This window comes from Callithrix jacchus, chromosome 20 (assembly GCF_049354715.1).
Source record: "Callithrix jacchus isolate 240 chromosome 20, calJac240_pri, whole genome shotgun sequence".
In the NCBI taxonomy this organism is placed as follows: Eukaryota; Metazoa; Chordata; class Mammalia; order Primates; family Cebidae; genus Callithrix; species Callithrix jacchus.
In genome coordinates this window covers 5,106,780-5,134,189 of record NC_133521.1, presented here as the reverse complement: position 1 = coordinate 5,134,189, position 27,410 = coordinate 5,106,780, and the positions used below count along the sequence as shown (strand labels likewise).

The 27,410-nt window shown below is 38.4% G+C and overlaps 2 protein-coding genes across 21 annotated transcripts in view; one reads left to right on the top strand and one right to left on the bottom strand.

Annotated features, from left to right (window-relative positions):
• Nucleotides 1-9,831, bottom strand: part of PHKB (phosphorylase kinase regulatory subunit beta) — a 247,382-nt gene extending 237,551 nt beyond the window's left edge. For 7 of the 19 annotated variants that reach the window (XM_002760920.6, XM_008985823.5, XM_008985825.5 and 4 more), the window contains exon 1: nt 9,732-9,831. In XM_002760920.6, coding sequence (XP_002760966.3) covers nt 9,732-9,807 — 76 coding nt within the window. In that variant the 5' untranslated portion in view covers nt 9,808-9,831. Of the gene's footprint in view, nt 1-7,097; nt 7,210-9,652 lie in introns of all 19 variants that reach the window. The other 12 variants (XM_078358163.1, XM_002760921.6, XM_078358165.1 and 9 more) reach the window with 5 other exon arrangements.
• Nucleotides 9,832-10,099: 268 nt separating this feature from the next.
• Nucleotides 10,100-27,410, top strand: part of ITFG1 (integrin alpha FG-GAP repeat containing 1) — a 310,341-nt gene continuing 293,030 nt past the window's right edge. Inside the window, exons 1-5 of one of the 2 annotated variants that reach the window (XM_002760922.6) lie at nt 10,100-10,325; nt 11,986-12,058; nt 17,921-18,066; nt 19,287-19,344; nt 20,566-20,640. In XM_002760922.6, the coding sequence (XP_002760968.2) occupies nt 10,118-10,325; nt 11,986-12,058; nt 17,921-18,066; nt 19,287-19,344; nt 20,566-20,640 (560 nt within the window). In that variant the 5' untranslated portion in view covers nt 10,100-10,117. The remainder of the gene's footprint in view (nt 10,326-11,985; nt 12,059-17,920; nt 18,067-19,286; nt 19,345-20,565; nt 20,641-27,410) is intronic. The other variant, XM_035282693.3, reaches the window with a different exon arrangement.

Genomic DNA, 27,410 nt, shown 5'->3' with positions numbered 1-27,410 from the left:
ATAAATTCTATCAGGCTATGAGCTCTCTCAGACCAGTATTATTTATTAAAAACTTCCTACATCAGAGAGGTCCAATAAACATCAAGAAGACATCAATAGTAATCACTGCTGTTTATTTATGGAGTACTAGGCACTATGGATGAAGAAGAGAAGGCAGGCAGCAGTGGTTAGGAGAATCACCTCTTCCAGAGTTTGTCTCGGTTCTATTATGTACTAGCTAATAAGTAAGTTACTTCTCTGTGCTTTGAGTTTTTCAAAAGGGGATAGTAATAATGCCTACCAACGAGGATTTCTGTGAGATTTAAATGTAAAGCACTGCTTGTCACACATTAAGTACTCAACAAAGATTAGCTGCTTAAAAAGTTGTCACTGCTGTTATAACATAAAAAATCATTATTATTATTAGTACTACTACTACCACCACTAGGTATTTCCTAGACATTACTTCATCTTCACAAAGAACTTGTGAGGGATATACTATTATCTCCATTCCATAGTATGTAAAATTAAGTGCAAAACATTTGACTCAAGTTGTTTGGTATTAGGGGGAAAAACCATTTTGTTTACTTTTAATAATTTCAAATTTTGTTTTAGATTTAGGTAATAAACGTGCAAGTTTGCTACCTGGATATATCACATGATGCTGAGGTTTGGGGTGTGAATGATCACATTATTCAGGCAGTGAACAAAGAACCCAACAGTTAGTTTTTCAACTCCTGCCCGTCTCCTTCACTCTCCCCTCTAGCAGTCCCCAGTTTCTACTGTTGCCATGTTTATGTTCATGAGTACCCAATATTTAGCTCCTGCTTAGGAGAACATGCAGTATTTGGTTTTCTGTTGGTGTGTTAATTCACTTAGGATAATGGCCTCCAGCTGTATTCATGTTACTGCGAAGGACATGATTTCATCCTTTCTACCGCTGTGAATTATTCTCTGGTATATATGTACCACATTTTCTTTATCCAACCCACCGCTGATGGGCACCTAGATTGATTCCATGTCTTTGTTATTGAGTTCACATAATTTGTAAGTATCAATAGTAGTATTTGAGTCTAGCTGTATGAGTCTAACATCCATATAATAACCACATTATGACACTGTCTCTCAAAAGAACCAGGACAGTCTCCAGTGTGATAGATACTATATGATTTACTAAACATTTTTTATGTTCCAGGCATTCTTCTGAGATCTAGGGATACAGGTGTGAATAAAACAAGTAAGTCTCTGCGTTTTTTTTTTTTTTTTTTTTGAGAAGGAGTATCTCTCTGTTGCCCAGGCTGGAGTGCAATGGCACCATCTCGGCTCACTGCAACCTTCACCTCCTAGGTTCAAGCAATTCTCCTGCCTCAGCCTCCCAAGTAGCTAGGATTACAGGCACGTGCAACCACCCCCAGATAATTTTTGTATTTTTAGTAAAGATGGGGTTTTACTGTGTTGGCCAGCATGGTCTCGATTTCTTGACCTCGTGATCTGCACACCTCGGCCTCCCAAAGCGCTGGGATTACAGGCATAAGCCACTGTGCCTGGCCAAGCCTCTGCTTTTATATAGCTTATATTCTAGTGGATGAAGATGAACAGGAAGACTAAGAAGGGGAAAACAATTACCTAATAGTAAGGACACTGCAGATAATTAAAATTAAGAGTGATGTGGAGGCTACTTAGATTGGGTAGGCAGAAAAAGACTTTCTAAGAAGGCTACATTTAAGATGAGAACCCAAAATTCAACCAGAAGGAACAAGATACCCAAACAGCAGTATAGAGGGCTTTCCAGGCAGAGAAAATAGTTATTACAGAGAGCCTAAATAGCTATACTACAGAGAGCCTAACGTGCAAATCAGATTGCATCTTACACACGCAAAGACAGCAGTGGAGAAGAGGAACATTCTATGAGGAGGTCAGAGGGGCAGGCAAAAGCCAGATCACCTGGGACTTTGTCATTCAAGTGAAGAAAATGTAGATTTTATTTTTTATTCTTTTATTTTTATTTATTTATTTTTGAGAGAGAGTTTTGCTCTTTTTGTCCAGGCTGGAGTGCAATGGTGCAATTTTGGTTCACTGTAATCTCTGCCTCCAGGGTTCAAGCGATTCTCCTGCCTCAGCTTCTGAGTAGCTGGGATTACAGGTGCCCACCAGCACGCCCAGCTAATTTTTTTTCCCCAATCCCCCACTCCTGCTATTCCTCCCCTAGCTCCCATCCCCCAGGCCTCAGTGTGTGATGTTCCCTTCCCTGTGTCCATGTGTTCTCATTGTTCAATACCCACTTATGAGTGAGAACGTGTGGTGTTTGGTTTTCTGTTCTTGTGTCAGTTTGCTGAGAATGATGGTTTCCAGTTTCACCCATGTCCCTGCAAAGGACATGAACTCATCCATTTTTATGGATGCATAGTTTTCTATGGCATATGTGTGCTACATTTTCTTAATCAAGTCTATCATTAATGGGCATTTGCTTTTGTTCCAAGTCTTTGCTATTGTGAACCATGCCGAAATAAACATATGTGTGCATGTGTCTTTATAATAGAATGATTTATAATCCTTTGGGTATAAATCATTATACCCAAGAGATAAAAGTGGCTTGGACTAGGAAGGTAGAAGTATAGCTGGAGAAAAACAAATTTGGTATGTGTTTTAGGGGTAGAATAGAAAGGCTTCACGGATTAACTGAATGAAAAGGGTAAAGGAAAGAGAGGAATAACCCCTGTATTTTTAGCTTAAGTAGCTGGAAGAATAATGGTTTAGTTTAAGGAAATGGCGTTATATTTAAGGAGGAATATGATTGGGATAAGAATAAGAGCAGAAAATAAGAGTTCTGTTTTGTTCAGGATACATTTGAAATGCCCATCATATTGCCATTTGGAAATGTGCATAGGTAACTGGATCAGAATCAGGAATTCTAGGGAGTTCCTCTTACTCTTTCTCTGATTTCACAAAAGATTGAAGATAAAATGGCACAAGGAAAATAGCTTTTAGAATGCACAATGTGAGTATTCAATAACAATCTAAACCAGCGAGACAAGCTGTTGTGCTCTTCATGAAACCACTTCACTTATGAAATGTGAAGCATTATTTTTGCTGAGCATAATGACACAGAAAGAGAGTAAGCCTGAAGGTCAATGAGATTCATGCCAAGGGAGTTAAGTCATATGATATAACCTCTATTTCCTAAATATTACAAGATTACAGGGCAAGACCTAGTAAAAAGAGGTCAGAGCTCCAAGTAGGATACAATTAAGGAGTACTTCTGAGAATTCCATCCCACATGAAGGGAGTCCACTGCATATCTAAGACAAAAATATCTTTTAAGTATACATAAAATAACAACTGTTCTACCTGCTATCTAATAGAGTTTCCATGGAAACTGTCAGAAACAATTTCTTAGAGTTAAAGTGATTACTGACAAAAATAAGATGGACATAGAGTAAAGTAAGAGCTAAATTAGAAAATGGAATGGACCATATTAAATTGCAAAGCTCTATTAATATTAAATTCTGAGTAGTCTGATTCAAGTTAATTATATTTAAGTATGACAGATTTTCTTATAATGGCTATTTTGAGGGTAGATATCAAAATGAGAGAGAGATAAGAAATCATATTTGTTGCTTATAAGTCATTAGTCTTTAATACACATCAGTAATATTGTAAAAGACACATATTTTTAGGAAAGATAACTAAAATTTATTGAGCAGTTACTAAACACCAAGTGTTTTGCATACATCTTGTTTAATCTTCGCAATAATCTCTCCAGGTAGGTTTTATTAATGTCATTTTTACAAAGCAGGAAGCTGAATCTCAAAAAGATATAACGTGCTCAGATCAAATAGGTAGTAAAGAACAGAACCAGAATCAGACCCAGGTGTAGGTGAACACAAAATATATATACTCTTTCATTAGGCTCTTAAAGGAGGCCACAACCCCTAAGAGTCCAGGAAACTCAGGCCTATGTTCTCTTCCAATCACAAGAATCTTTTTGATTAGTTGACAGTTAGATTAGTTAACTAAAAACAAGGCTGCGATATAAATTCCTTAAAAAAAAGTCAGGCATATATAAAATTAAATGTTTTATTTTGCCCAGAATATACAATAAAATTTTAACAAGTACTGATTTGCCCATCAAATTAAATTAACAAAAGAAAGTTAATTAAAGAACATAAAGAGAAACAAGTAAATGAAAAGACTCAAGTCCTATGTTGAAGCCCACTTATCAGCTGGCTGATAAACTTAGGGATCCAAGGTAGATAAGCTCTTGAGCCATTATAAAAAGAATAATCTCTTAAATTATCTATGTCATTTAATAATAAAAGCAAATATGCCAAGCTATTTCTTACCTCATCACAATATGCTATAACCATTATTCTAAGTAATTGAACTGTATTGCCAAGGTGATTGCTACAGATGACCAACTTTGCTACCTTAATGTAACTGTAGTGGCCACATGAGAAATGGAAGCAATCTAAGGTATTGAATACTACATTGCTTCCATAATAATTATTTAATTTATTTTGGCTGTTGAATTTCTTCATAAATTCATGGTCTTGTACATTTTACTCCAAGGGTATTTAAAGAGAAACCTAGATACCTAGATCTCTGTTTCAGTTTAAGCAGTCAAAACAAATTACACTCAACCACAGCAAATACTAGTACATTCATAATCAGAGCACAACTCAAGTATGCACACACAGAAATGCAGGACTCACACTAAATTCAATAAAGAGGAAAAACAAATAAAAAAGAAAAAGCAGAAACATATCCAGGAGGAATATGAAGGGTTAAAATACATAAAACAATGCAAGTACATTGAAAATGAATTTTTCAAAATCAAGATACTATTGGCTTTCACTTTTGGCAATACTGGATAGTTTCTAACCAAAGTACCAATGGAAAGCTCAGCTGTGAAGCTAGGACATGCTTTAAAATAATTGTTCAATGAAATCACACAATAAATCACATGCCCAAAGAACTACAATAAGGGAAAGCAAATCATTCCAGTACAAATGCAGTATTTCTAAATAAGTAAGAAATTATAAATGCAAACCACTCAGAGTACTGAAATGCAAACACAACAGGCCACATTCAAAATACAATGCAAAGTTAAGCTAACACCAGCAGAAATGGTACTTGTCATTTTAACAGATACAAGTTTTAAGTGTGTCTTTATAGTTTTACTAAGTTTTGGTCAGATGAACTCCCAAAAAAGTATCAACGTTGAAAGTAATTTATAAAGAATCATTCTTTGAAATGGATTGTAACACTAAAGTTTAATACTTTTCTAGTCTGTTTCTTGGTGCATTCCATTTCAACTTGATGATACAGAACTGGAAAAGCTTCTTGTATATGTCTTCAAGCACTCTATGTGATGTTAAAGCACAGTTCTTGGGTTTAGAAATTTTCAGGATTATTGATGTATAAAAGCTATCTTTAAGCATTCTATTTCCCCATTACTACTGAATGACTCTGCTAGTGCTTAAAACCACTTTCCTTCTTAGTTGGAAAGCTAAGATGGAAAACAGAGCGTAGTGCTTATAAAGAAAGAAAATGCAGTCTAGGATATATGTCCTCCTATTCTTTTAGTTCAAAGATAAAATCAGAAACCAATTGGCATTGTTACATATAATATTTTGTCGTTTAGCAGATGACACCTAAAGATAGAAATCATTTTAGTACTGAAGAGTAAGTTTTTGTTTTCTCCATTTGGTTCTTTCTTTTTTTTTTTTGAGACAGAGTTTCGCTGTTGTTACCCAGACTGGAGTGCAATGGCACGATCTCGGCCCACCGCAACCTCCGTCTTCTAGGTTCAAGCAATTCTCCTGCCTCAGCCTCCCAAGTAGCTGGGACTACAGGCATGTGCCACCCTGCCCAGCTAATTTATGTATTTTTAGTAGAGACGGGGTTTCACCATGTTGACCAGGATGGTCTTGATGTCTTAACCTTGTGATCTACCCGCCTCGGCCTCCCAAAGTGCTGGGATTACAGGCGTGAGCCACTGCGCCCGGCCCCATTTGGTTCTTTCATAAGCTCTTTCCTACTTATTTTCTTCAAGATTTTCCTCCTGTCTTGCCAGAACAGGACTTGAAATACAAATGAAAATGAATGAAGAGGGAGAAATACTTCTGAAACTCTACAGTGAAGCCAAGGAGTTTTCACTGTGTTTGGGGGTGCTCATCTCACATTTGTCTGTTCATGAGTCCTGAGGCTTGAAATACTCTGCTAAGAGACATTACAGAAAAAGTAGCCTCTTAACAGCAGGCTTCTCCATGTTTTCTCGCACATAATAGGTTTTAAATGGCCCAAGTTAGGCCACAACTACAGAAAAGGGCTCTAAATGTTTCAGTTTTCATTTCAGCTATGTGGCCACCTAACAAAATGTGTTTCTTCTTCTGTAAAGTGAGACTGAATACACCCAAAGGCCTGGTTCCTAATGGGAATCCATATGTAATTATGTCTGTGTCCATGAATCCCCCAGAAATTGTTTTCAAAATCCTGTGCACACATCTGGGGAGCAATTCCATAGCTTTCATCCAGCTCTCAAAGGGGTACATTAATACAAGAGTCAAAGAGTCACTGTGCCAATATCTATCTGTTCCAGCCCTTATACCAGGAAGCCACAGGATAAAGGCCAAAGCACATGGCCTTAAAATATTGCCTGGGACAAGTCACTTCCTGTCTGTGAAAATGTATATACTAATAACCTGCTTCACAGTAAGCTGATGAAGAATAGATAAATGGAATGTTGACCACAAATTCCTAATTCATAAAAGTTACTTCCATTGTGGCAAGAAGACAAAAAGCATTTAAGAAATACACTATGTGCACATTTAACAATGAAGGTTCCCAGACACTAAGGAACTGCATCTGCTCAAACAGCTTGCAAGTATCAGGTCAGGCACTCCACTCTCTGTCCTTTTCACATCCCACATGAGAAGAACACAACAGGCCACATTCAAAACACAATGCAAATGCAAGCCTAACACCAGTCTGGTACTCAGGCTTGGGCCCACCAAAGAAGAAATAAAGACATAATGATACCTTATGGTGACATCAACGTTTAGAAACAAAGGGATTTAAAATTACCAAGTGACCCTTTTGGGGTCTACAACACTTACCAGACCTTAAGAAAGCAGAAGACGAGGAGATGACTGCATCAGGTGAGCAGGCCATTTCAAATTGTTGGCTCTAATCATAAGCGTCCCAGGCTAAGCTACAGCAATTTTAAAACTGTTTAGTGAAGGTTAGAAGCAATCAGTGTTAAATTAATTGAAAGCAGTGTGAGCAGTTATTAACATGATGCAGTGCGCAACAAAGGCAGTAACTAAGGATCATTATAATTTTATTTTCTCTTTTATGACTTGAAAATGTGATTTTCTTCGCTTTGATAAATTACACTTGCTCATATGGATGAGGCAGGAACTATATAATATCCACTTATTAAACATTATATAAAAGTAGTATCCTCTATTGTGCAGTGAAGTAATTATGCTACTATGTAACAATGCTCAGAACTCTGTGGGGAGGACTCTACACCAGAGTCAGGTTTGTGTTTTGAACAAAGCTCTGTTTATATATTCTTCTAAAAGTAACAAACAGAATCAAGTTGATTGTTCTTAACCTCATAGGAAGTTATTAACTCAAGAGTTATGAACTTTATCATCTGTACTTCACAGAGTTATAAGAATGTGAAACCTGAAATTTGACTATTAATTTGGAGGAATGACTTCAACTGGCATCTCTGTTTACTACTACAATGTAAACACATAGGAACATTCAACATTGATACTATGCACTTTGCACATGACACTGGATTTATACAACTGCATTCAACAACAGTTCACGCTAGAATTCTTTTTCTCAGCTAAGAAAAGAGAAATAGGGTTTTCAAAGCTTACTGTTATGACATGCATTTCAGAGGAAACAAAGACTGATGAAGAAAATGAACTCTATGTGCTTAGGAAGGGAAAAGAGAAATGTTGCAAAAATATATGTTGGGGGCAGTACTCAGGTCCCTGTAAGAAAACTCTGGTTACTTTCTTTGTTCAGACATAACCAATCCAATAACACTTTTTATAGCCAGATAGCCACATTGTTAGTAGCCAACTCAAAATCCTATATGACACCAAAAAAAAATTTAAGAAAAAGTATGAAACAAATATATGTGACTATTCCAAGTCACTTTATTGATTCTCAGTAGTACTAAGAACAACTTTTTGAAAAAATTATCTCATATTTCATAGTTGGTAATTTTACTATTACCCTAAATAAAACAGAACTTTTTGTAAGGTATAAAAAACAGAATGAAATTGGCAATAAAGGTTAGGCGCATGATTTCTGAAATTAGATTTTCAGAAATTAGATTACTTTCTCCAAATTAAAAAAAAAAAAAAGTTAGTGTGTACAACAGACAACCAAGAACTTCATAAATGGGAAAAGCCCAAAATATAAGGGGCATATATTAGCTGAGAAAATAATTTTATTTTAATTTTTCTGAGATGGAGTCTCACTGTCGCCCAGGCTGGAGTGCAATGGTGCGACCTCTACTCACTGCATTCTCCGCCTCCTGGATTCAAGCGATTCTCCTGCCTTAGCATTCTCCTGCCTCAGCCTCCCAAGTAGCTAGGATTACAGGCGCGTGCCATCACACCCAGCTAATTTTTGTATTTTTAATAAAGACAGGGTTTCACCATGTTGGCCAGGCTAATCTCAAACTCCTGACCTCAGGTGATCCGCCCTCCTTGGCCTCCCAAAGTGCTGGGATTACAGGCATGAGCCACCGTGCCCAGACGAAAATAATTTCTTAATATCAATGCAAGTGCAAAGTGAATTTTCTTAGCTAATGCCTTTCACATCCCCTAATAATGACATAGTTGGTCAATTCTTTCAAAGGGAAGCTTCTTAGTTGACAATCTGCGTTCTACCTTCCACCTTTCCCGTTTAAGTGCATGCTTTTTGCTTAAGATTATCTCCAGCCAGCCAGGAAATACGGGAAGTTTTCATCCTGGCTTTTAGAGGAGTTTTCAGCCACAAGTGCTGATAACTCCACAAGTCATGACGCTGCAATTTTAACAAGTCAGTTCGGGGCACTTGGAACTGTTCAAACTGCCTGCAAGTCACCTTCTGACCTCCAGGCTCTCGGGCTTGGAAAATCTGGGTCCACTTGCCTAAGGATGGAGCCCTTCTCCTTAGGAGCCCTTCTCCTTCTGAGCCCTAACTATGCACTTCATGACCTGAGGCCCAGTCTCCTTCAGTTTCTGCTACACAGATAACAGGTCTACTGCTTAGAACCCGTGGGGAATGTAAAAGGGATATAAGACATAAGGTAAGGAGCAGCCGCCGCCTCTCTGCAGCCAGAACGTAGCTACAACATCTGACTTGATCTGATTAAGCTATTTGACTTGTACGGAGAACACTCACAGGGAGGGCACACTCCCTTTCCCAGGACTATACTGTCGCCTGATTTCTAAGTTAGAAGACTCTAAGGGTGGTCAGGACCGCTACCTACTTTCCGAGTGGGGATCACAAGCGGAAAAGAGTTGGGGGCACACATAGAGTGGATTTGGCATCGCCACCTAATTTTTAGAGGTGGAAGAAGATAGAAGCAAGGCCGGGGCCGCCACCTGCTTTCTAAGGGGAACTCGGGGCACAGGTTCATTCCCAGGACTCCCACCTGCCTCCCGCAAAGGTGCTTCAGAAGAAGCACCACCCAAGGTGCTCGAGTAGGGGGGCGGCGCCCCAGTCAGCCAAACCTGAGCGCTTGGTCCGAGCTCTTCGCTCCAAGACCTTCCAGCTCACTTCGGCCATAAGCCCGGCCGCCCCCGCCATCGCGCTCCAGCACCCGCCTTGGCCGCCGCCCCCAGGGCAGCCTGTCAGCAGTGCCCACTCGGCCACGCCCCCTGCACGACACTGTCGGGAGGCGCGCCTGCCGGAAGTGAGCGTGAGGAAGACTTTCACCCTAGCTCCACGGCCTTTTTATCGTCGGAAGGACTGCTCTAGAGGGAGAGAGAAAAAGGAGCCGGCAGCGGCTTCTACGCTTTCCCGGGCTGCGCGCCTACTCTCTCCGCTGGTGGCGCGGTGCTTTGCGGCTGCCGTCAAGCGCGGCGCTGGGCGGGCGGGCGGGAGCCGAGGGGCTGCCATGGCGGCGGCGGGCCGGCTGCCGAGCTCCTGGGCGCTGTTGGCGCCGCTCCTTGCTGGGCTTGCACTGCTGGGAGTCGGGCCGGTCCCAGCGCGGGCGCTGCACAACGTTACGGCCGAGCTCTTTGGGGCTGAGGCCTGGGGCACCCTTGCGGCTTTCGGGGACCTCAACTCCGACAAGCAGACGGACCTCTTCGTGCTGCGGGAAAGTCAGTGTTTGCCGGGCCCTCCCTCTGTTCGCTGTCTGTGTGCCCCTCCCGGTGTTCCCCAAACCCATTGCCCAATGGCCGGTCCTTCTGCATTTCCTGGTCCTTCTCTCCCAGCCCTGTGGCCCTCCCTTTAGCATTCTTAACAGATTGTCCTTTTGCACCACCCTTTCCAACCCCAGGTTCTGACCCAGCCACCCTACAGTTTTACCTACCCCCAAAAGCCCTAACAGCACCCCAGGTTTTTTCCTAAGAAGTCTGCGGTCTTTACCCACTCATCCTACCCTCTTGTCCCCATGGAATCACCTGCCTTCCAAAGTGCTTCCTGATTCCCAGGAATCTTTGTAGCTTGCCTCAACGTTCGCTCCCAAGGCCCTCTCCTTTCTGTTTTGCTTCAGTCTTCCTTCCCCATTGATGAACAGGAAAAGGTGCAACTTGACAATTTCTTCTCATAGGGGTCTTCTCCTTGCCTCCCCACCTACCTAATTCACCACCCCTCTCTGTCAAGGCCACAGCTTTCTTTGAAGTGAATGTGCCCTCAAGGGCCTAAACTCTAAACAGCTCACACAAGCATTTTGGAAGGACCACTGATAAACCCAATGCCTCCTTGGGAAAGCATTCTCAAACTACAGAAATATCTCTCTTGAGCTGCCTTTCTATCGTGTACACCTTCCTCACCTTGGTCATCACCTTAGTGTTCCAAATCTCTACTTTCTTTGCTAACATGTTCTTGGAAATTCTTTGCTTTAGCCATCATTTACAAAAAACTAACTTTTCAATAAATTTTGATGCTGACAGTGGGCATAGTTTGGGGGGGGGTCCTTACCTTTCTTGAGTACCCACAGAAGCAGATGTGGCTTCAAGATCAATGCCATGAAGGAAGGAAGTGAAGAGCTACTCAGAGCTTGCCTGACAGGATCTTGATCCAGACTTGTGGCCCTTGCCAGGATGCAGAGCCTTTTACAGACTCTGAATTCAATTTTCCCAATCTTTTTGACTTCTTATTTTGCAATGTACTGCCAAACCTGTTGCTACTCTGTCCAAACTGGATACAGAGAGTGGCCTTGACTTTAAAGATGGCCTGTGTTTGATTAAGCAGTTCCCAAAGTCTGTCTCAATGAGTGCTAATTGAGCTCCAGGAATGTATCAGCCTCTGGAGGATGGTTACATAGGTGGAGGGTCTTGGAGGATTCAGATTTTCTCCTTACATGCTTAATTATGTCCATGTTGTCAGATATCTACAATGGGAGTTCCTGCATCCTTGGGGTCATGCATCTATGTAATGAACCAAACAGCCTTACAAGGGACAGCATTGCTAGATTCAGGGAAGACAAGTTTTGGCATGTAGTATAGTTATAAAGCATCGTCTTTATATGGTTCTTTTGAGTCAACCAGTCTGACTTCTTGCAGAATCTACTGGCTTCAGTTTCTCTTGATTAACTGCTTTTTCCTATGTTCCTCCTTTCTGTTCCTCTGCTGCTTTGGACATTGAACTTGTGACATAATATTAGGCATCCCCATTGGACTAGTGGGACTGTCCTTGAGAGGCAGATGAACTGGAGCAGAATAAGTTTTCTTGTTAAGAACAGTGCTCAGAAACCTTGTAACCCGATTGGGTATCTTACCAAGAAACATTTGTCTAATATATATTTGTTTCCTTCAGGAAATGACTTAATCGTCTTTTTGGCAGACCAGAATGCACCCTATTTTAAACCCAAAGTCAAGATATCTTTCAAGTAAGTACATATATGATCACTTTGATAAAACAGTCGTTAATGTAATAATAGATATGCAGTTGCTGGTTAGATTGTCTTTAATTAGTCAGTCTTACCTGTGTTGTTGGGATGCAAAACCACTAGTTGCGAGGCCTGAGTAGCAAGTGATTTGTTTGGAAAAATAGTGAAAATACCAAAGTTTAAAAATGACTTAAATAAAATTTGAGTGGATCCAGGTTTGTTTGTATATATAAACACCCTTTATTTCCTTGCAATCTCATATCCTTTCTTGATTGTGTCTCAATCTGTGCCTCATCTTGACGGAGCAGTCACTCACAGGAGTCTCATTATGATGGCAATGTATTTTGTGGAAGAAGGGCCTATTTTGCAGTGGGGAAAAATTCAGTGTTCTAATTTTTTTGTTTAACTGACTGATGGATGGTGAGTTTTTAAGGTTGACTTGGAAGGATCAAGTTTTTTTAATTATCTGAATGTTTAAAATGTTCAAGTAATAGTTATTATATTTCTTTTCTGTGGTTGGCATTGCGTGAAACAGTGACCACCCCCGCACCTCTACCTCCATGATAGTGACACAACAGAGTTGTGAAACTACAAGAAGCAAGCATTTGTGGCTGTCTGAATTCAAGCAGGAAAAGATGGGTCAGTGCAGGCCAAAGCGGGGGCTTCCAGAGTCATAGACTTGAGTTTGACCTTAGTATAAGTAAAAAGTTAGATGAAGATGTTCACTTTGGGGACCGAGCATTTATGAGAGCTAAAAGTAAGAGCAGCGCTGGGCGCAGTGGCTCACACCTGTAATCCCGGCACTTTGGGAGGCCGAGGCAGATGGATTACGAGGTCAAGAGATCAAGACCATGCTGGTCAACATGGTGAAACCCTGTCTCTACTAAAAATACAAAAAATTAGCTGGGCATGATGGCACATGCCTGTAATCCCAGCTACTCAGGAGGCTGAGGCAGGAGAATTGCCTGAACCCAGGAGGCAGAGGTTGTGGTGAGCCGAGATCACGCCATTGCACTCCAGCCTGGGTAACAAGAGCAAAACTCTGTCTCAAAAAAAAAAAAAAAAAAAAAATAAGAGCAGCATGTTATGAAGAGGAAGTAGAAAGATCTGCCTAACAAAAGTGGAAGGTACACTTTGGGAAGTTAAGGACTAAGAACAAGAGATAAGAAGGCTAGACTAGGAGCCTTCAGAAATTCCAAAAAGAGTTTGAACAAAGTTTTATTTAGAAGAGGGTCCTTGTGCAAAGGAGAGATGATGAAAACAGTATTTTAAGTTGATTTACTGGTGAAGCATATGCAGAATGAATTAGTTTGTAGAAGATTAAAGACTACTTAGAAAACTGTTTTTAAAAAGTCCCTGTGTGGGCTAATTAGTTCTCAGACTCTACAGTATTTTATGTAAACTTAAACTCAAGTTAAAAAAAAAAAATGGCCTTTAAGTAGAACTTTGAGGGGAAAGTTATAAATGGATAAATAGGAACTTAATTTCCTTGAGAAATGTTTCTGGGTGGTGACTGTCAGCAGGCTAGGAGTGGAGAAGAAACTGAAGTTGATCAGTGTATATAAGAAGTGAGCTAAGTGCCTAGAGGTGATTTCCCCCCCCCCCCCCCCCCCGCTGATTAGAAATTAAGGAAATTTAAAGGATGTAAAAGGCATGTATTCTGATAAGTTAAAACAAATATCCCTTTTTTTTTTGTTTGTTTGTTTTTGTTTTTTGAGGTGGAGTGTGACTCTGTCACCAGGCTGGAGTACAGTGGCGTAATCTTGGCTCACTGCAACTTCCACCTCCCGGGTTCAAGCAATTCTCCTGCCTCAGCCTCCCGAGTAGCTGGGACTACCGGTGCAATACCACGCCCAGCTAATTTTTGTATTTTTAGTATGGACAGATTTCATTGTGTTGGCCATGATGGTCTCGGTCTCTTGACGTTGTGATCCACGCACCTCAGCCTCCCATAGTGCTGGGATTACGGACATGAGCCACTGTACCTTGCCCCGGTTAATTTTTTTATTAATCCAGTGTACTTTCAAAATTTAGTAACTCTTGTTTGTGTTTTAATTTAGAATAATTTTCGAAGCAAATTAACTATTCTTCACCCTTTTTCTCTCCTACACCCCTATTTCTCTCTCAGATGCAACCACTTTTAAGACCTGTAGCTGATTCTTCTAGTGTTTATTACCATATTTTAAAATAAAATTTTACACTAATTTCTTGAATTACCATTTTTAAATATTCGTTTCTTGTTTCTTTTTTAATTAACATAAATAAGTAAATTATTTACATTGTTCTAGTTTAGTTAAATCATAATTTTTTGTTAAATCAGTAATCATTGTCTACATTTTAACCATGTAGTGTCTGTGTAATTCAGAACCAAGTAGTGTACAGTATTTCTTTTTTTCAGACAGAGTCTCACTCTTGTTATCCCGGCTGGAGTGCAGTGGCACGATCTTGGCTTACTGCAGCCTCCACCTCCTGGATTCAAGTGATTTTCCCACCTCAGTCTCCTAAGTAGCTGTGATTACAGGCGCCTGCTACCATGCCTGGCTAATTTTTTGTTTTTTTAGTAGAGATGGGGTTTCACCATGTTGGCCAGGCTGGTCTTAAACTCCCAACCTAGGTGATCCACCCACCTTGGCCTCCCAAAGTGCTGGAATAGTATTTCATTTTTTGTGTACCTTGCCCTGCTGGAGTAAATTATTGCTTTTAAAAAAATCAATTGTGTAGTTTTCTATCTACATATCCTAAATTGTGCAGATATTCCCTCATATTAGCCATATACCTATCATGCATTTTTGTTTTTCCCATTGGATCCTGTACATTCCTATTCAGTCTGGATTCATTCTCCAGGCCTTTTGCAGGCTTATTCTATCACATTTTAAAAAAAGAAATTTCCTCATTTATTTCATGGGGGTGCATGCTTTAGGAGATTCCTGAGAAAGGATGCATAATGAGTCCTGTCATGTCCAAAAACTTTTTCTACCCAGTCTTAACACTTTACTTTATTGTGTTCTAGCTTCATGGGTTACTGTTTTAAAATTCAATCCTTTTCTTTCTCCTAATCTTTCTTCTTTTTTTTTTTGAGACAGAGTTTCGCTCTTGTTATCCAGGCTGGAGTGCAATGGCGCGATCTCAGCTCACTGCAACCTCCGCCTCCTGGGTTCAGGCAATTCTCCTGCCTCAGCCTCCTGAGTAGCTGGGATTACAGGCACACGCCACCGTTCCCAGCTAATTTTTTGTATTTTTAGTAGAGACGGGGTTTCACCATGTTGACCAGCATGGTCTCTATCTCTTGACCTCGTGATCTACCCGCCTCGGCCTCCCAAAGTGCTGAGATTACAGGCTTGAGCCACCGTGCCTGGCCTTCTCCTAATGTTTCAAATGTAAATTGTTTTAATTTTGGAAGTTATTGGAGTTTCTTCTTTTTCCATTTTGTTCTGATTTCATAATGATGTGCCTTGGTGTAGACTTGTTTTTCTCTTTTTATAGAGACAGAGTCTTTCTGTGTCACCCAGGTGACAAAAGAGTACAGTGACAAAATCATAGATCACAGTAGCCACATAATCCTGGGCTCAAGCTGTCCTCCCACCTTCACCTTCCAGAGCTGCAATTACAGGAATGATCATTTTTTACTTATTATGCTAGGCATTATGTGGGCCCTTTTAAGCTAGAAGCCTCTATCCTTGGGGGCTTTTTGAAATAACTCTTATATTATTAAATATTTTCTTGAAAATTTTTTTGTCTTTTTCAGGAATTCCTATTAGTGGATCGTTAGTCTGCCTGGGTTCATCCTTTGTTCCTTTATCTTACCTGTTTTTTTTTATCATTTTGTTTTATTTTCCTTTGCAGGAGGTTTTCTCAACTTTATCTTCTAAGTCCATTTTTTTTTGAGATGGAGTCTCTTTTGCCCAGGCTAGAGTCCAATGGCACAATCTTGGCTCACTGCAGTCTTCACCTCCTGGGTTCTAGCGATTCTCCTGCCTCAGCCTCCCAAGTAGCTAGGATTAGAGATGCACACCACCATGCCTGGCTATTTTTTGTATTTTTTATTTTCCCAACTCCATTAGCTGTTCCAAGGAATATCTTTTGTGTTTCTATTACCAACGAGGTTTCACCATGTTGGCCAGGCTGGTCTCAAACACCTGACCTCAAGTGATCCACCCACCTCCACCTCCTGAAGGGCCAGGATTACAGGCCATGAACTAGCACTCTCAGGCAGGTGTCACATTTTTAATTTCTGAGTTTTTTGTTTGTTTTCTTACTGAATTTGTCTTTTAGCATACTGTTGTGTTTTTTTAATAGGCGGACTTTCTTAAGTGTAATTTTGAAGTTTTCTTTTGTTGCGTTAGCTCTGTTTTCTTCAGGTTCCTTATTGCTATTTGTTTTAGCTCTCTTTAATAGTCAAAGTCTTCTTTAGAAGGCAGGTGTCTACTCATATTTCCAAGTAAGATGCTAAAGAAATAATTAGAAATGCATTGCCTAGTGGGACTTGTCTACTGTATTTTGCCCTGCATGTATGTTCTTGACAAACTAACATTCTAGACATAGGGTAGAGCTGTAGGCAAGGATTAAATTATTCATTTTGTTGACTTTTGGTTAAGTGCTGTTTTTAACTTAAGGCCAAAACCTTACCTATTACTGTAACTTAAATCCTTAATTCCTGAGACTTTCCAGAAGTACACCACTTGGTTCTTACCTTGCTAAGTGAAAGGGAGAAAAGACTGACCACTGATGCATGAAGAAAGTAATTATCTATAGTCTAATTGGAAATTTGCTCTCTTGCTATTTGCTCTAAGTAGAATTAAATATAGGATGAATTTAAGGGCTAATTTTTGCTTGGGTCACTCAGACAACAAGACACCAGGATGTTACGTTTTCAAGATTCATATAAATAATTTTAGAATTATTTTATTGATAAAAATGTATCAATACCTGTGAAAAAGGAAAACAAGTGAATACATATAAAATTAGATATTTATGTTTGGATGCCGTATTGATTGCCAAGTTTGGTTAAAAAAAAAATTCCATTCTTAAATAAATAAATAAAACAAAACAAAAAATTCCCATTCTTAAATTACTAGCTTTCAGAAAGAAAATAATTTTTTAATTTTTACTGTAAATTTTGAATTTATATTAAAATCCAAACTAAATATTTTATAAATAATATCTTTTAATTGGAAAAAATCCCAGTGATATTTCTTGCTGCTTTGCCAGTTTGGGCCTCCATTTGTTAGAAACACCATCCAAATGTCTTGGTGTCCTTCACAAAGGAACTGTATAGAAGGACTATACTAGCCAATGCTTGAGCATAGTAAACAAGTTTTCTCTCCACATATTTCAGATTTGTCTTGTTTCTTGAGACTATTCTGCATTCGTTCTGAACTCCTTTGTAGACCAAAGAGGTCTAAATACATGAAAGATGAAAAGATAGGAAAGAGAAGGCGATCAGTCAGTTATGTGAAACTTTTTTTTTTTTGAAACAGAGTTTTGCTCTTTTACCCAGGCTGGAGTGCAATGGCACAATCTTGGCTCACCGCAACCTCTGCCTCCTGGATTCAAGCGATTCTCTTGCCTCAGCCTCCTGAGCAGCTGGGATTACAGGCATGCGCCACCATGCCCAGCTAATTTTTTGTATTTTTAGTAGAGACGGGGTTTCACCTTGTTGACCAGGATGGTCTCGATCTCTTGACCTCGCGATTCACCCGCCTTGGCCTCCCAAAGTGCTGGGATTACAGGCGTGAGCCACTGCGCCCAGCCCTATGTGAAACTTTTAGTTTTATATTGAAAATATTTTTGTATGGTAGAAATATAGAGATGTCCTTTTCCATTACAACTTGTCTGATATTTGTAAATGCTTGTTTCTTTTAGGAATCACAGTGCATTGATAACAAGTGTAGTCCCTGGGGACTATGATGGAGATTCACAAATGGATATCCTTCTTACGTATATTCCCAAAAATCATGCCAAGAGTGAATTAGGAGCTGTTATCTTCTGGGGACAAAATCAAACATTAGGTGAATTTGTTTTAAGAATTTTTAATGTTTATCATTGAATATGAAGGTAAATATAACAAAATATTGTTCTGAAATCAGTTCAAAAATACTGTTCTTGGGTGTCAGTAATTGTAAAACGTTTTTTCAAAGTTTATTTCCCGATTTTTCTTTTTCAACTCTGAACTGGACAGGGGTCAGTTCTATAGATAAAGTTCACTCTTACTGGCTTAAAGAGGACAGAGATTTATTAAAGGGTTTTAATGGCTTACAGAACAATTGGGATGGCTAAAGAATAAACTCTAGGTTGAGCTTTCAGGAGCAATCCCTGTATCATCCAAAAAGCTACCACCTCTTCCACCTATCAGAAGTGGCCAGTTACACAGCTGCTGCCAGAATGATGCTATGCTTGCAGTGATTCTCACTAGCAAAATGAATGCTGCACCTGGTCTCTTGATACTCCCAAATTCAATGAGCAGACAAAGATAGAAATAGCAGAGAAACAGCCTTTGCCTCATTCATGTCTTTAAGACTCACAGTGTATCTGATTGGCAAGGCTTAACTTTTATTCAGCATCTGAGATGCAAGGATATCTAGAAAGTGCTGTTTTTGGTTTCTAGTCTCCTCAGCACAGGAAAGCACAAAAAAGTTGAAGTATAGTTTGAGAGTCAGTCTATCATACCTAGTCACAAACCATCAAGCCTTGTCTGAAAAGCCAATTAGTTATGCCTAAATTAGGCAACTTTGTTCATGGAGCAAAATTTCAGTCATGTTCTCTGTACCATTTGTGAATGTAAACAGTAATCTCAATACATTATATTCATTGAGTCAATAAGTATTTACAGAAGGAGTACCATGTATAAAGCACTACTTGTATATAAGCATGGACATTTTAGAGCCAGGAGGTTTTGCATGTTGCCTTCTGTACATCAAAACCCTGTTGTCAGCCACTCTAGTACTGAATTGTGTAAAGACAAAGACTCAGTTGGGAAGTATTTACGTGCATACCTTAAAAGGAAATTATTGTAATGCTAGTCTTCACTATAGAATGTACTCTCCCAATATTTTGTCTTTGCAAGCTTGATGTTCATTCGAACTAGCTTTATGGTATCTCATTAATGATAATAGTTGGAATAAATCAGAGATAAATCTTGAAAAGAGTAGAATATTTTTTCCTAAGTGTAGATATCAAAAGTAATATAAAATGCGTGCTAATTTCTGTGTATCTGTATATCTTTTTGCAGATCCTAACAATATGACCGTACTCAATAGGACTTTTCAAGATGAGCCACTAATTATGGAGTAAGTATGTCCTTGCTTCCTTTGAAATGATTTTAAACTTAAACATAAAATCTTCACATAGGAAACTACTTTGCTAAGTAATATAAACACTAAATTCACTCAGAGACCTGTACCCTTGATTATATTGTATTTATTTGCCATTCAATAGGAAAAGGAAAAATGAGATTTATTATTTTGGAAAGAAGAAGAGATTTGTGTTTTTGTTTCGGTACCCTCAGATATGTCCATTATGGATCTATTATGTCATTACTGAAAGAGTTAAGATACCTGTTTTTGAGTAAAACTGTAATGCTTGATATGTAGGATACAGTTTCCTCCAGAAATTTAGAAAGATTCCTATATTAAGGAGAAATTTTTGTTCTTTTTATAATATAACTCCTCCTTTGCGTTATCATTTATATTCTCAGTATAGACTCGTATACCAGGATAATTTAAATCCAAATTTCTGACAGCATATTTTGGTAGAAGTAGAAATCATTCCTGGGACTAGAGCAAAGTTTGGCTATTCTTGTTTCCAGTACGGCATTTCTTACAGTTATTAAAGTCATGCCCATACAGCAATGTTTCAGTGGCCATTAGAAGTCTGAACAGTAAATCCATGGATTAATCTTCTTAATGGTGCTCAGCTAGATTTCTTTCATAGTTGTGTATTTTTTTCATTGTTGTTAAAATATTCAATGGCCAATATGAAGTTTTATACCAGCTAGGATTCTTTTTGTGAGTTATTTCTCCTAAACCCATGTAAATAAACAAGTTGGCCTGTAATTCTGAAATAAATTTCTAGGAATTAGTGCTGTATCCTTATCATTCAAGGATAGGTTAGATTATGCAAAGATTACAGACATACCCAAAATCTCACAAAAGAAATTTATTTCTTGCTCTCACTGTATATCCAATGTGGGTCAACAATAGGCTCTACCCTGTGCTGTTGCTTAGAATCAGGCCATCAGAGACTTACTGTTTTTGTAGCTGGTCCATCTGAATCACAAAGTCTTCTCATTCCCATGGCAAGCCTGGAGAGGGCTGGAGGGGCCAGTAACAAATTATGCCCTTTGGCCTAGAAGTGACACATGTCACGTGTGCTGACATTTGACCTACTACTTATCCCTAGATACTGGCGAGCATTGTAATGTCTACCGCAATTCCCAAAGTTACTGTTAAAGCTAAATTAGAAGTGGGAATTTAATGAAATAGCAGCTTATTGTTTTAATTTTTTTTCAGTTTCAATGGTGATCTAATTCCTGATATTTTTGGTATAACAAATGAATCCAACCAGCCACAAATACTATTAGGAGGGTGAGTAAATATGATGATAACCATGTAATTAATCGTATGTATTGCTGCTACTTTAACCACTGGAAAAAAAAATAGCTCATTGGAAATCTTTGTCATTAAAGATTTTTAAATGGGCATTTGGTCAATATATATAAGCTTTCTCGAATAGTTTGGATTTGGTCTGCAACTGCTTTCCAAGGGCCAGCTTAGTCCTTTTAACTCTTTGAACATTAGAGATTCAAACTTTACAGGTCCCCATTTAAATATAGGTTCGTTAATGTTTTTGAAATGGGTAGATTTCAAAAACAGTCTTCAGTGAATCCTCCCTACCTTAGTCATGTTAGCTTCTAGACTTTATTTGGTAAGATTTGTTTCTTCTTTCTGTTATTCGTTCAGTGAGCAGTCAGTAATGGCCTAGTAATATAAGCGTTCCACTAAGCTCTGGAAACTTGTCAGCGTATACTTTATTCTTCACCAGTATGTGTGCTAGGCCTCTCTTACTATCTAAGTGTGCAATTCTTAGGGAAAGCTGCTAGGTATGCTAGGCCTCTCTTATTACTAAGTGTGCAATTCTTAGGGAAAGCTGCCCGGAATCTCGAAATTCCAAGATATCCATTGTAATTACTCTGGATTTAAATAGAACAGGTCATATAGCACAAGAATTCATGATAGCAAGATACCTTCAACCTGGTTAATTTTTTTCTGTATCTGGTAAGGTTAAGTTTAGTTCAAGAAGAGCACAGAACAGGTTTATTTACTTTTTGGCTTTTTGAAAGTACAAAGGACTACTCTTATTAATCTGTCTTTCCCAGCTACTTGGAACTCTGGTGACTTTTCTCTTTATGTTTTATAGAAGTAGTTTTTTTTTATGATTCATTTTTGAAATGTGATTTAAAGGTATGCAGAGGAGTAAATTGTCAAAATTTAAGGTATGCTGAAGAGACACATTCACATTTCCTGTTACTTTTTCCAGTCTATGGCCATACCACCCTGAATGCGCCCAATCTTGTCTGATCTCAGAAGCTAAGTAGGATTGACCCTGGTTAGTACTTGGATGAGAGATCCCCCATTACTTTTTCTGTGGGTTGTTAATAAGGAATATGGGTACTTTGATGCTAGTAATAGTGAACTTTGAAAGAATTATTGTGAATCTGAATGAAAAACGTGTTTTCCTTCAAACTTTGAGAAATATCTTGAAGAAAGTCTTGCTTTAGAGACAAATTGGAAGGAGGTTCTGATTTGCTTTTGTGGCCAAATGGCGGAGGAATTGAGTGCAGGTAGGGTGTGGGGAAAACACAGGCCACTCCCCTCCATCACTCCCCTCCTTCTACAGCAAGTGGGGACTGCTTAGGAAACCCTGTCCTTTCTTTTCCTCTCTTCAAAGCAGATATGCGATTGAGAATGTGATGGTGACTTCTGGCCTGTTTTATTTCATGGTAATTTACACTTTAGTCAAGGAAATAATTGGAGTATCTTTAATCTGATGTAGTTTGACCTTTAGAAATTGAAAGTGAAACAGCTATTGTTGATAATTCATAAATATTAATAAAACTTCTAATACCTATACAGATTTTTTTGCTTAATCTGTGAGAAAACTATTTAGACTATTATGGGATAATGCTATACCTTCTTTATTTGTTCTTAATTCCATATTAGATTTTTTTCCCCATCTGTTTCATGAACAAGTTCAGCTTTTAAAACTCATTATGCCTGAAAACATGTCCAACTTTATTTTTTGTATGTTGTATTCTGGTCCAATATACTAGAGTAGTAATACTCTGGTATTTTAGGGTATCTGTCATTTGAACCTCAGTTACAGAGTAACCATATCTAAGTGGTAAGTTTGCATCTAATATTTGTCCTGATGCCAGTTTGAAGATATATAAACTGACAGAAATTTGCATTGTTTAGAATGATTGCAGCCTAATATCATGGTTCAGACAACAGAAAACTGTATATGCCCCTGTGGGAGCAAGCATTAATATGTTACTAAAATATGAAAAATATGTTTAAGCCATATCAGTTTCATAAACAACAGATAAGATACATGCATAGATGCAAAAGTGAAAAAGTCATTAGCATTGACATTTTGGATTATTCACATGACCTTGATTGGCAGCCTAATCTTACTTATCAAGAAATCTACTTTTTAGATACATGCATAGATGCAAAAGTGAAAAAGTCATTAGCATTGACATTTTGGCTTATTCACATGACCTTGATTGGCAACCTAATCTTATTTATCAAGAAATCTACTTTTTACAACTTAAATATTATGCCTTATGGCTATGTTCAACCCAAGATTATCTTTAATTGATTTGACCAGCACTTTAGTTTGGGCAACTCACAATGATCTTTAAAAAGAGTGTGAAATGCTTTTGTAGGATTATACCAGAAAGCCCTTGCTGTAGCCTGGCCTGGTGCAGACTTGCAAATCTCAGATAGCCCACAGGTAAAACCAGCATATCCAGTTTCCTGGAGTAAAGGTGCAGATGATCAGTCTAAGCAGCAGTGGTGATAAGCAGAAGAATTCCTTATAATTGGTATAGTGGCATTATCTAACAGGGACAGGAAGGGCTCTCACTGCATATAATGAGGTTCCGGAGATAACTGAAGTGTATTAAATCATCGAAGGTGAGACTTCAGTTTGAGCTTTAACTTCACTTATAAGGACCTGAAATAATGTAATAATGTGCCATACTACTTAGAAATAACACCTAGCTATTAAGTGTTACAGCAGCTTCTGCAGTGATGTGAGGTTATTGTCAATGAGCATTTTCTGTAAGAGGATACTGGAAACTGAGGTTGCATACTCATTCAGAATATTGTTTTTAATGTTGAAGTGAAAACACTTGTACCTGTAATTTTAGTCAAAACCAAATATAATGTTGGTCTGTTAAAATTGTCTGACTCCCATACTGAGTTCAGACACATTCTGGGTCAGGCCCAACTTTTATGCTTGGAGATATTAACGTAGGTATGTGACAGATAGATACTTTGCTGTACTGTGTTTACGTCACAAATGATCGCATGAAAATATTGAATGTAGTATAAGTAGCACTGAAAGCAACCATTCTTAACTGTTGTGTGGCTGTATTTTTCCCCTCCATTATAAAAAAAAAACTGTATTCTGTATTTAAATATAGTTGGCTACAGTCAATCCAGAAGAAATAAATTCCCGTTTTTCCATTTAGCCTCTCATATTTTCTCACATTATAACCAATGTCTGATTTATTAAATCACCCTTCATTTTTACTGTTGATTTTGTTTGCCGATGTATTACAGAAAATATTATAAATATTTGCTTTAATGAAATAATATGATATTATATCACTTTAATCTATGATTTAGTGAGAATATGAAAATTATGATGAGATTTATGACACAAAATAATACCAAATACTCAAGGCAGTTTTTGACTTTGCAATCAGCATTAATACTCATAACAGAAAAAGTTAACTTCGAGATAGATGATTTGTATTTTCTTCAGATTCCCTTGGCAGCACCTTCCCTCTCATCCCATACAACATTCATATTTTTAATACTGTTGCTAAAAGGAATCTATTAAAATCTGAGAGATCAGGTATTTTTTTAATCAGTATTTCCATGGAAACAGTACATCAGTTTTCTAACTTTTCTCTTTTCCTAAAGAAACTGTGCTATTAGAGATAAATTAATTTCTTTTCTCAGTGTTTCTCATACAAACCTTTTTCTTTTGAAAATTAAACTGCAGAAGTAGTGAAAAAATTTTTAGCAGATTACCTAAAATTTTATATGTGGTGATTATTTCAAATGGCATGTTCATTTCTTAAGGGTCTATAATTTTATTTCCTGTAGTCCCACCAGATGTGTTGGAGAGGTCAATTAAATTACCTCAGATTTCCTGGTGACTTTTCATACTGCTTTATTTTATGTTCTGATTGGTACTATTACATTTAAGTGAAATTATTTATTTCTAAGTAAATGGTTTTAAGATGTTCTCAAAATTTACTCACCTGGCTTTTAGTTAAATCTTACTAATTTTTATATGTGTATTTATAATTATTCAGAAAGATCAGCTTCTTTTGAGAAAAGCATAGTTTTATAGTTTCTATGCCAAAAAAAATTGATAGTAACTTTTTTTTTATTGGCATATATCAACACTTTGTTTCCTTATTTTGGGAGAAACCATTTTGCTTTATTTCATTACTTGTTAATACTTGTGTATGTATTGAAACTAGTATCAGGTACAGGCAGTGACTCAGGCCTGTAATCCCAACACTTTGGGAGGATGAGGCAAGAGGATCACCTGAGCCCAGGAATTCAAGACCAGCCTGAGCAACATAGGGAGACCCAGTCTCTACATATGAAAGACAAGAAAAATTTAATTGAGCATGGTGGTGCGCACTTGTGGTCCCAGCTGCTTGGGAGGCTAAGGTGAGAAGATTGTTGAGCCGGGGAGGTCGAGGCTGCAGTGAGCTGTGATTGCACCACTGCACTGTAGTCCGGGTGACAGAATGAGACCCTGTTTCAAAAGCAAAAGAAAAAAACACTAGTATGGCTAAACAAGGCATGTGTGTACCAGACTTTGAGTAAAATTAGTATATATTGCCATTTCAATTTAGGGTGAAATGAATCAGAATCATAATTTCTGAAAATATAGGTTAAGTTCTCTTTTATTAAATTCCAGTTGCATTTTTTCAAAGTGTATACGCTGTTGAAAATGCTTTACAAATACTTGATTTTTAACAGTCCAGAGGCCTAAACCCTTGAGTTCCAGTTCTTGAGTGAGTTTCACAGTAATCCTGAATGGAGATGTGCATCCAAGTATGGGGCATATACTTGTTTTCAGACTGCCTGTTTTTCTACTATATTTGTCTGTCCTAAGAATCAGTGCTGTCTCTTAGGTGTAGTCTTACTGTTGCACAGCCTAGGAAGGTAGGAATATTGGGACAAAGTATAATAAAAACATGACTGAAAGAAATCTTCATATATTCTCTTATGTAAGAAATCTTCATTTTCTCTTAGGTACGTGAGACATTATTGCCGAGAGGTCCTTAAGATTTAGCCAGAACCACACCTTTGAGTTCTCACTGAGGCCCAGAGTGAGTAAGTCTTGAGGAATTTACCTGGGTGACTTTGTTCTCCAGTGATGCTTTTCCCCACTCTTCTGTGTATCTTGCAGAGGAGGCACACCACAGAATTGTACAGCTTATCTGTTCCTTTGGAGGCTCAGAGTTGGATGAGAAACGAAGAGAACAGAGAATTTCAAACAAGCTTCTTGTTTGTTTATTACATGTTTACCAAGTCTCAGGTTGGCACTTAAGTTGGCTCTTTTTTTTTTCTTTCTTACAACAGATAGCTTGTGTAGCTAACAGTGACTGAAGAGGCTAATTCAAAGGTTAAGTGACTACCACAAGCTCACAATATGTAAATATGGTAAATCTGGGAATTGAATCTGGATCTTCCATTTTCTAAAGCCTATGGTTTTGCCTTCATTCTTGTACTATCATTACCATCATTATAGTCACAGGGGGCCTTTGGTGGTGCTCCTTCCTATGTCCTCCCCCTCTCTCCATTGCTAGCTTGGACTTCATTGAAGCATTATGGCTGGTTTTCAAGAAACATTCCACAAAATGTAGGCAGAAACTGCATATCTCTTAAGACTCAATCCTGGAAGTTAAACAAGCATCATTTCTTTTATATTCTGTTGGTCAAAATAGGTCATGTGACTAGCTAAGATTCAGTGAAGTTAGTATAGACTCTACCTCCTGATAACAGGCATGGCAAAATTGAATGCAAAAGAGCATGTGAGATGGGAAATAATGTGACCATTTTTGAAAACACAACATAGTAGCCTGTGTTTGTTCACTTTACCACAAGTAAAGACTTGCAAAGGAATATGGAAACATAGATCATTTTAAGCATGTCACCTTCTAGAATCTCAGGCTTCGCAGGTGTTCTTATCTAAAACTGATGTGTCTGATAGTGTACCTGTTTTTACTATAATTTTCTACTTTTATTTTTTATTTTTTATTGCATTTTAGGTTTTGGGGTACATGTGCAGAGCATGCAATACAGTTGCATAGGTACACACATGGCAGTGTGTTTTGTTTGCTTTCTCCCCTTCACCCACATTTGGCATTTCTCCCCAGGATATCCCTCCCCACCTTCCCCTCCCACTGGCCCTCCCCTTTTCCCCCCAATAGACCCCAGTGTTTAGTACTCCCCTCTCTGTGTCCATGTGTTCTCATTTTTCCTCACCCGCCTATGAGTGAGAATATGCAGTGTTTCATTTTCTGTTCTTGTGTCAGTTTGCTGAGAATGATGTTCTCCAGATTCATCCATGTCCCTACAAACGACACAAACTCATCATTTCTGATTGCTGCATAATATTCCATGTGTATATGTGCCACATTTTCCCAATCCAGTCTATCATCGATGGGCATTTGGGTTGATTCCAGGTCTTTGCTATTGTAAACAGTGCTGCAATGAACATTCGTGTGCATGTGTCCTTCTAGTAGAATGATTTATAGTCCTTTGGATATATACCCAGTAATGGGATTGCTGGGTCAAATGGAATTTCTATTTCTAAGGCCTTGAGGAATCGCCACACTGTCTTCCACAATGGTTGGACTAATTTACACTCCCACCAACAGTGTAAAAGTGTTCCTTTTTCTCCACATCCTCTCCAGCATCTGTTGTCTCCAGATTTTTTAATGATCGCCATTCTAACTGGCGTGAGATGGTATCTCAATGTGGTTTTGATTTGCATCTCTCTGATGACCAGTGACGATGAGCATTTTTTCATA